This window comes from Haemorhous mexicanus (genome assembly GCF_027477595.1).
Source record: "Haemorhous mexicanus isolate bHaeMex1 chromosome 35 unlocalized genomic scaffold, bHaeMex1.pri SUPER_35_unloc_2, whole genome shotgun sequence".
Classification (NCBI taxonomy): Eukaryota; Metazoa; Chordata; class Aves; order Passeriformes; family Fringillidae; genus Haemorhous; species Haemorhous mexicanus.
Window position 1 is genome coordinate 35471 of NW_026775988.1, and position 9729 is coordinate 45199.

Consider the following 9729-nt stretch of genomic DNA (forward strand, 5'->3'; position numbering starts at 1 on the left):
CCGGCCGCTCGCGCCCGCCGGCCTCGCGCGCGTTGCCGTGGCGACCCCGCGGCGGTACCGGGGGAGGGGGAGGGGCGGGGGGCACTGGGAGGAACTGGGGGAACTGGGGACAGTGGGGTAACTAGGAGCACTGGGGGGAACTGGGAGGAATGGGGGGGACTGGGGGAAACTGGGAGCACTGGGGGGAACTGGGAGAACTGGGGGGTACTGGGGGAACTGGGATGAACTGGGAGCGCTGGGGGATACTGGAAGCACTGGGGGAACGGGGGACAGTGGGGGAACTGGGAGGAACTGGGAGCACTGGGAGGTACTGGGAGCACTGGGATGATGTGGGGCAAGCTGGGAGGGAACTGGAGAAGCTGGGGGGGGCACCAGGAGGGAACTGGGGAGATACAAACGGCACTGGGAGGGCACTGGGATGTTACTGGGACATTACTGGGAGGTCACTGGGAGCACTGGGGGGGCACTGGGAGGGCACTGGGGGTTACTGGGATGTTACTGGGAGCACTGGGGGGGCACTGGGAGGGCACTGGGGGTTACTGGAATGTTACTGGGAGGACTGGGGGGGCACTGGGGGTTACTGGGATGTTACTGGGAGGTCGCTGGGAGGTAACTGGGCCGTCACTGGGAGCACTGGTACCCCCAGGCGCTGCCCCCCCCCAGCCCGGGGGGGCCCCTCCCCCGATGCCGCCCCCGGAGGCGCCGCCCGGGCCCAGCGGTGAGGGGGGAGGGGCGGGGCCGGGGGGGAGGGGACCGGGGCCGGGGGGGTGTCCCCAACCCCCCCAGGGGTGTCCCCAACCCCCGGGGCCATCTCTGGGGGTCCCATCCCTGTGGGGGTTCCCATCTCTTGGGGGGGGGTCCCATCCTTTTGGGGGGGGTCCCATCCTTTTGGGGGGGTTCCATCCTTTTGGGGGGGTCCCATCTCCCCGAGGGGGTTCCCCGAGCCCTGGGGGTCCCTGACCAGCGCCCCCCCCGCAGTCAGTGTGGTGGTGGTGGGTGGGGGTCCATGACTGGGTGGGGGTCCCTACCCACTGTCCCCCCCGCAGTGTGATGGTGGTGGTGGTGGTGGGGGTCTCTGGGTGGGCGGGGGTCTCACCGCTGCCCCCCCGCAGTCAGTGTGGTGGTGGTGGTGGGTGGGGGTCTCTGGGTGGGCGGGGGTCTCACCGCTGCCCCCCCGCAGTCAGTGTGGTGGTGGTGGTGGGTGGGGGTCTCTGGGTGGGCGGGGGTCTCACCGCTGCCCCCCGCAGTCAGTGTGGTGGTGGGTGGGGGTCTCTGGGTGGGCGGGGGTCTCACCGCTGCCCCCCGCAGTCAGTGTGGTGGTGGGTGGGGGTCTCTGGGTGGGCGGGGGTCTCACCGCTGCCCCCCGCAGTCAGTGTGGTGGTGGGTGGGGGTCTCTGGGTGGGTGGGGGTCTCACCGCTGCCCCCCCGCAGTCAGTGTGGTGGTGGGTGGGGGTCTGGGTGGGCGGGGGTCTCACCGCTGCCCCCCGCAGTCAGTGTGGTGGTGGGTGGGGGTCTCTGGGTGGGCGGGGGTCCCTGACTCGGTGGGGGTCTCTGGGTGGGCGGGGGTCTCACCGCTGCCCCCCCCCGCAGTCAGTGTGGTGGTGGGTGGGTGTCTCTGGGTGGGCGGGGGTCTCACCGCTGCCCCCCGCAGTCAGTGTGGTGGTGGGTGGGGGTCTCTGGGTGGGCGGGGGTCTCACCGCTGCCCCCCGCAGTCAGTGTGGTGGTGGTGGTGGTGGGTGGGTGTCTCTGGATGGGCGGGGGTCTCACCGCTGCCCCCCGCAGTCAGTGTGGTGGTGGGCGGGGGTCTCACCGCTGCCCCCCGCAGTCAGTGTGGTGGTGGGTGGGTGTCTCTGGGTGGGCGGGGGTCTCACCGCTGCCCCCCGCAGTCAGTGTGGTGGTGGGTGGGGGTCTCTGGGTGGGCGGGGGTCTCACCGCTGCCCCCCGCAGTCAGTGTGGTGGTGGGTGGGGGTCTCTGGGTGGGCGGGGGTCTCACCGCTGCCCCCCGCAGTCAGTGTGGTGGTGGGTGGGGGTCTCTGGGTGGGCGGGGGTCCCTGACTCGGTGGGGGTCTCTGGGTGGGCGGGGGTCTCACCGCTGCCCCCCGCAGTCAGTGTGGTGGTGGGTGGGGGTCTCACCGCTGCCCCCCGCAGTCAGTGTGGTGGTGGGTGGGGGTCTGGGTGGGCGGGGGTCTCACCACTGCCCCCCGCAGTCAGTGTGGTGGTGGTGGTCGGCGGCTCCTGCGTGCTGCGCTACAGCCGCCCCCCCCCGCCGCCCCCCGCCCCCAGCCCCCCCCCGGCCTGGGGGCAGCCCGGAGACCCAAGGGGGGAGCGGGGGGAGCTGCTGGTGCTGCTGCGGAGCCTCGGTGAGCACTGGGAGCACTGGGAGGGACTGGGAAAAGGACTGGGGGGAAACTGGGAGGGACTGGGGGGAAACTGGGAGGGACTGGGAGGGACTGGGGGGATTGGGAAAGGGACCGGGGGGACTGGGAATGGGACTGGGAGCACTGGGAGGGCACTGGGGGGAAACTGGGAGGGACTGGGAAGGAGACTGGGGGGACTGGGAGCACTGGGAAAGGGACTGGGGGCATTGGGACGGACTGAGGGGAAACTGGGAGGGACTGGGGGGAAACTGGGAGGGATTGGGAGGGACTGGGGGCATTGAGAAAGGGACTGGGGGAAAACTGGGAGAGGGACTGGGAAAGAGAGTGGGGGCACTGGGGAGGACTGGGGGCACTGGGGAGGACTGGGGGGACTGGGAGGGACTGGGGAAGGACTGGGAGCCACTGGAGCCAACTGGGCGGGACTGGGGTGACTGGGTGGGGGGGACTGGGAGGGACTGGAGAGAGACTGGGGGTGACTGGGGGCACTGGGAAGGAGTAGCAGGGGAATTGGGAGGACTGGGAGGGGGCACTGGGAGGGCACTGGGGGCACTGGGAGCACTGGGAGGGCACTGGGAGCACTGGTGCAGTGTCATGTCCCCCCCCAGGCCCTGGGGCCCCCCCTGAGCCCGTGGCCGCCACCAGCTTCGTGGGGCCTGAGCCCCGGGACCTGCTGCCTGCTGGTACTGGGAGCACTGGGAGCACTGGGAGGGCACTGGGCGGGTACCGGGGGGGTACTGGGAGCACTGAGGGGGTACTGGGGGCACTGGCAACACTGTGGGGGGGGTACTGGGGAGGCACTGGGAGCACTGGGGGGGTACTGGGGGCACTGGGGGTACTGGGAGCACTGGGGGGGTACTGGGGGTAGTGGGAGCACTGCCGGGGTACTGGGGGGGCACTAGGAGCACTGGGAGGGCACTGTGAGCACTGGGTGGTTATACTGGGAGCCCAGACTGGGAGCCCATACTGGGAGCACTGGGAGCCCATACTGGCCATACTGGGATCCCATACTGGAAGCACTGGGAGCCCAGACTGGCCATACTGGGAGCCCATCCTGGGAGCTCATACTGGCCATACTGGGAGCCCATACTGGCCATACTGGGAGCCCATACTGGCCATACTGGGAGCCCATACTGGGAGCACTGGGAGTCCATACTGGGAGCACTGGGAGCCCATACTGGCCATACTGGGAGCCCATACTGGGAGCACTGGGAGCCCATACTGGGAGCCCATACTGGGAGCCCATACTGGCCATACTGGGAGCCCATACTGGGAGCCCATACTGGGAGCACTGGGAGCCCATACTGGCCATACTGGGAGCCCATACTGGGAGCACTGGGAGCCCATACTGGCCATACTGGGATCCCCCCTCTCTCCCCAGCTCCGGAGCTGCGCAGTCCCAGCAGTGCCGGGGGGGGGCTGGGCCACGGACTGGGCTGGCCACAGGTACGGACTGGGAGCACTGGGAGGGAACTGGGAGCACTGGGAGGGAACTGGGAGGGAACTGGGAGCACTGGGAGGGAACTGGGAGGGAACTGGGAGCACTGGGAGGGAACTGGGAGGGAACTGGGACCACTGGGATGCAGCTGCCTCGTGGCCCTGGGGATTTACTGGTGTGTTACTGGTGTGTACTGGTATAACTGGTGTATACTGGTGTGTACTGGTGTGTTACTGGTGTGTTACTGGTATAACTGGTGTATACTGGTGTGTTACTGGTATAACTGGTGTATACTGGTGTGTACTGGTATAACTGGTGTCTACTGGTGTGCTACTGGTGTGTACTGGTGTGTACTGGTATAACTGGTGTATACTGGTGTGTTACTGGTATAACTGGTGTATACTGGTGTGTTACTGGTGTGTTACTGGTATAACTGGTGTATACTGGTGTGTTACTGGTGTGTTACTGGTATAACTGGTGTATACTGGTGCATTACTGGTGTGTTACTGGTGTATACTGGTGTTTTACTGGTGTATACTGGTGTTTTACTGGGGTGTTACTGGTGTGTTACTGGTGTATACTGGTATAATTGGTGTATACTGGTGTGTTACTGGTGTATACTGGTGTATACTGGTGTGTTACTGGTGTGTTACTGGTGTATACTGGTGTTTTACTGGTGTGTTACTGGTGTATACTGGTGTGTACTGGTGTGTTACTGGTGTGTTACTGGTGTATACTGGTATAATTGGTGTATACTGGTGTGTAACTGGTGTGTTACCGGTGTGTAACTGGTGTATACTGGTGTTTTACTGGTGTGTACTGGTGTGTTACTGGTGTGTTACTGCTATTACTGGTGTATACTGGTGTGTTACTGGTGTATACTGGTGTGTACTGGTGTGTTACTGGTGTGTTACTGGTATAATTGGTGTATACTGGTGTGTAACTGGTGTGTTACCAGTGTGTAACTGGTGTATACTGGTGTGTACTGGTGTGTTACTGGTGTGTTACTGGTATAACTGGTGTATACTGGTGTGTTACTGGTGTGTTACTGGTATAACTGGTGTATACTGGCGTATACTGGTGTATATTGCTTTATACTGGTCTATACTGGTTTATACTGGTGTATACTGGAATACACTGGTATATACTGTTTTATACTGGCTTGTACTGGTCCATACTGGTCTATACTGGTCCATACTGGTCCATAACCCCCAGGACTCCCCCCCGTTCGCGGTGGAGCTGCCGCGGGGCCCGGGCGGGTTCAGGTTTATACTGGTGTACACTGGTATATACTGGTGTGTACCAGTCTATACCGGTCCGTACTGGTCTATACTGGTCCATACTGGTCCCTAACCCCCAGGACTCCCCCCCGTTCGCGGTGGAGCTGCCGCGGGGCCCGGGCGGGTTCGGGTTTATACTGGTGTACACTGGTATATACTGGTGTGTACCGGTCTATACTGGTCTATACTGGTCTATACTGGTCCGTACTGGTCCCTAACCCCCAGGACTCCCCCCCGTTCGCGGTGGAGCTGCCGCGGGGCCCGGGCGGGTTCGGGTTTATACTGGTGTACACTGGTATATACTGGTGTGTACTGGTCCATACTGGTCTATACTGGTCCATACTGGTCCATACTGGTCCATACTGGTCCCTAACCCCCAGGACTCCCCCCCGTTCGCGGTGGAGCTGCCGCGGGGCCCGGGCGGGTTCGGGTTCAGCCTCCGGGGGGGCCCCGCCGGGGTTTTCGTGCGGGGGCTGCGCGAGGGGGGCCCGGCCCAGCGCTGCGGCTGCATCCAGGTACGGGGGGGGGGGGGGGCAGGGGAGCAGTAGGGGTGGGGGCTCCATGGGCTGGGGGCTCCATGGGCTGGGGGCTCCATGGGCTGGGGGCAGGGGAGCAGTAGGGGCTGGGGGCTCCATGGGCTGGGGGCTCCATGGGCTGGGGGGTTCTATGGGGTGGGGGATCTATGGGGCTGGGGGCTCCATGGGCTGGGGGATCTATGGGGTGGGGGGTTCTATGGGGTGGGGGCTCTATGGGCTGGGGGCTCTATGGGGTGGGGGGCTCGATGGGCTGGGGGCTCGATGGGGTGGGGGATCTATGGGGTGGGGGGTCTATGGGGTGGGGGGGTCTATGGGGCTGGGGGATCTATGGGGTGGGGGGTCTATGGGGTGGGGGGGGCTATGGGGCTGGGGGATCTATGGGGTGGGGAGTCTATGGGGTGGGGGGGTCTATGGGGCTGGGGGATCTATGGGGCTGGGGGTCTATGGGGTGGGGGTTCTATGGGGTGGGGGGTTCTATGGGGTGGGGGTTCTATGGGGTGGGGGTTCTATGGGGTGGGGGCTCTATGGGGTGGGGGGTTCTATAGGCTGGGGGTTCTGTGGGGTGGGGGGGCTCTATGGGGGTGGGGGATCTATGGGGCGGGGGAGGCTCTATGGGGCTGGGGGGGCTCTATGGGCTGGGGGGGCTCTATGGGCTGGGGGGCTCTGTGGGGCTGGGGGGGCTCTGTGGGGCTGGGGGGGCTCTATGGGGCGGGGGGGTGGCTCTGTGGAGTGAGGGCTCTATGGGAGGAGCTCTATGGGTTTCTATGGGGTTGGAGGGGCTCTATGGGCTGGGGATGCTCTATGGGGCTGGGGGCTCTGTGGGGCTGAGGGGGTTCTATGGGCTGGGAGGGCTCTGTGGGGCTGGGGGGGCTCTATGGGGCTGGGGGGGCTCTATGGGGCTGGGGGGCTCTGTGGGGCTGCAGGCTCTATGGGAGATGGCTCTATGGGTCTCTATGGGGCTGGGGGGTCTCTATGGGGCTGGGGGGGCTCTGTGGGGCTGGGGGGGCTCTATGGGGCTGGGGGGCTCTGTGGGGCTGGGGGGGCTCTATGGGGCTGGGGGGGCTCTGTGGGGCTGGGGGGGCTCTATGGGGCTGGGGGGGCTCTGTGGGGCTGGGGGGGCTCTATGGGGCTGGGGGGGCTCTATGGGGCTGCAGGCTCTATGGGAGACAGCTCTATGGGTCTCTATGGGTCTGGGGGGGCTCTGTGGAGTGAGGGCTCTATGGGAGGAGCTCTATGGGTCTCTATGGGGTTGGAGGGGCTCTATGGGCTGGGGGGCTCTGTGGGGCTGGGGGGGCTCTATGGGGCTGCAGGCTCTATGGGTCTCTATGGGGCTGGGGGATCTCTATGGGGCTGAGGGGGCTCTGTGGGGCTGGGGAGTCTCTATGGGGCTGAGGGGGCTCTATGGGGCTGGGGGTCTCTATGGGGCTGGGGGGCTCTGTGGGGCTGCAGGCTCTATGGGAGGAGCTCTATGGGTCTCTATGGGGCTGGGGGGGCTCTGTGGGGCTGGGGGGGCTCTATGGGGCTGAGGGGGCTCTATGGGGCTGGGGGGCTCTGTGGGGCTGAGGGGGCTCTATGGGGCTCTGTGGGGCTGCAGGCTCTATGGGAGGAGCTCTATGGGTCTCTATGGGGCTGAGGGTGCTCTGTGGGGCTGGGGGGCTCTGTGGGGCTGAGGGGGCTCTATGGGGCTGGGGGGCTCTGTGGGGCTGCAGGCTCTATGGGAGATGGCTCTATGGGTCTCTATGGGGCTGAGGGGGCTCTATGGGGCTGGGGGGCTCTGTGGGGCTGGGGGGCTCTATGGGGCTGAGGGGGCTCTATGGGGCTGGGGGGCGCTGTGGGGCTGCAGGCTCTATGGGAGGCGGCTCTATGGGTCTCTATGGGGCTGAGGGTGCTCTGTGGGGCTGGGCGGGCTCTATGGGGCTGAGGGGGCTCTGTGGAGTGAGGGCTCTATGGGAGGCGGCTCTATGGGTCTCTATGGGGCTGAGGGTGCTCTGTGGGGCTGGGGGGGCTCTATGGGGCTGAGGGGGCTCTGTGGAGTGAGGGCTCTATGGGAGGAGCTCTATGGGGTGGGGGGACAGTGAGGTCTCAGGGGGATTCTGTCAGGAGCTGGGAGGGTCCTGAGGGAACTGGGGGGAATTGGAGGGGGGGCTCTGGGGGGTTCATGGGGTCCTGGACGTGGCGGTTTGGGGGTGTATGGGGTCCTGGGGGGAGCGAGAGGGGTCTCTGGGGGGTCATGAGGACTCTGTGGGATCGTGGGGATCTAGGGGGGGGGGGTCTGTAACTTTTGGGGGTCCCTGGGGGGCACAGGTCAGTGACGAGCTCCTGGCCATCAACGGGGCCCCCACGGCCGGCATGAGCCACGCGCAGGCGCTGGCCCGGATCCGGGGCGGGGGCAGCCGCCTGCGCCTGCTGCTGCGCCGCCCCCACGGTGAGACCCCCCCCCCCGAACCCCCCACATCCCCGCGGGGCCCTCCCGTTCGGTGGGGACAGGGTGGGAGTGGCCCTAAGGGATACCCCAGAGCCCCCCCTGAGGCACTGAGACATCCAGGGACCCCCGCCCCAAAACACAGCTGGACAAATCACCCCCCTGCCAGCGCAGTGGTACAGCCCAAGGCTCCCGAAAACACACCGGTGTATCTCAGTGCCCCCCCCCGCCATCAGGTGGTACAGCCCACAGCACCCCGAAAGACACTGGTATATCTTGGTGCCCCCCCAAACCAGGTGGTACAGCCCATTGATCCTCCAAACTCAGTAAGACACCCCAATGCCCCCCCACGGGCAGAGTGGTACAGCCCACTGCCCCCCAAACTCAGTGAGATACCCCAGTGACCCCCCCACTAGAACAGTGGTACATCCCAGAGTCCCCCAAACTCAGTCACACACCTCAGTGCCCCCCACCAGAACAGTGGTACAGCCCAGAGCCCCCCAAACTCAGTGACACACTCCAGTGCCCCCCCCACCAGAACAGTGGTACAGCCCAGAGCCCCCCAAACTCAGTAACACACTCCAGTGCCCCCCCCACTAGAACAGTGGTACAGCCCAGCGCCCCCCAAACTCAGTAACACACGCCAGTGCCCCCCCCACTAGAACAGTGGTACAGCCCAGAGCCCCCCAAACTCAGTAACACACCCCACTGACACCCCCCCCCCCCCCCCGCCACAGTGGTACAGCCCCGAGTCCCCCAAGCCCCTGCCCCGCCCCACGGCAGTGACGCCCCCTCCCTCCCGTCCTGTGTCCCCCCCAGGGGCGCCCCCAGCCCCGCTGGCGCGGGGGGGTGCTGCGGCTGTGCGTGGGCAGCTCCCCGCGGGGGGAGCCCTGCTTCTGCCTCGTGGGGGGGCTGCACCCCTGACCCCCCGGACCCCGCACACGGACGGTGACGGCGCAGCGAGGTTCGCCCCCCGCCCCCCCCCCCCAATTTTTTGGTGCTTTGGGGGGCCCCCATCGCGGGGGGGTCATTCTGGTACCCCTCGTTTTGGCGGGGGCGCACTTCGAGCTATGCAATACCCCCCCACCGCGTTCCGGGGGTCGCACGGAGGTGTTGTCCCCCTCCCCATTTCGGGGTGCTCAATAAAGGTGAGGACCCCACGGTGGCTCCCGTTTCCCACAAGGACCCCCCCCGTTCCTTCCCTGCCCGCATCCGGCGGGCGGGGCGCTGCCCACATCCGCTGAGTCACCCCAAAACCGAGAGAGCCCCACGGCCCCGGGAAACGGCCCTGGGGACCCCCAAACCGCGCTGGGGACCCCCAGAGACCCCACAGCCCGCCCCAGGCCCCTCTGGATCCCCCCCAGACCCTCCCCAGGGACCCCCAGGGCTCCCCAAACCCCCTCAGAGACCCCCACCGCCCCCCCAATCCCAGGACTCCCCCGGCCCTGCCCCCTCCAAGCCCCGCCCATCGGGGGTCGCCTTCCCGCCACCGCCCGGGGCTTCCCCTGCGCCAAGCCCCGCCCACCGCCACGCGCAGGGGGTTCCCCGCTCTAAGCCCCGCCCACCCTCAGCTCCTCCTCCCAGGACCCCCGACCCAATCATCGCAGGGGGTTCCACGCTCCAAGCTCCGCCCCCGGGACCCCCAGCCGGGGGTTCCCCCGCCCCGCCCGGTCACGTG

At 66.3% G+C, this 9729-nt stretch overlaps 1 protein-coding gene across 1 annotated transcript; it reads left to right on the forward strand.

Moving 5' to 3' along the window:
• The first annotated feature begins 684 nt into the window (after positions 1–684).
• Positions 685–9295, forward strand: MAGIX (MAGI family member, X-linked). Its single transcript, XM_059837412.1, has 7 exons — positions 685–718; positions 2208–2360; positions 2984–3058; positions 3757–3821; positions 5474–5608; positions 7934–8054; positions 8871–9295. The coding sequence occupies exons 1-7, from the start codon at positions 685–687 to the stop codon at positions 9293–9295; spliced, it is 1008 nt and encodes a 335-aa protein (XP_059693395.1).
• Positions 9296–9729: the final 434 nt, after the last annotated feature.

Coding starts and splice junctions, on each gene's coding strand:
- MAGIX (XM_059837412.1), top strand. CDS start 685: ATGCCGCCCCCGGAGGCGCCGCCCGGGCCCAGCG. Junction 719..2,207: donor GGCGCCGCCCGGGCCCAGCG/GTGAGGGGGGAG, acceptor TGCCCCCCGCAG/TCAGTGTGGTGGTGGTGGTC. Junction 2,361..2,983: donor GGTGCTGCTGCGGAGCCTCG/GTGAGCACTGGG, acceptor GTCCCCCCCCAG/GCCCTGGGGCCCCCCCTGAG.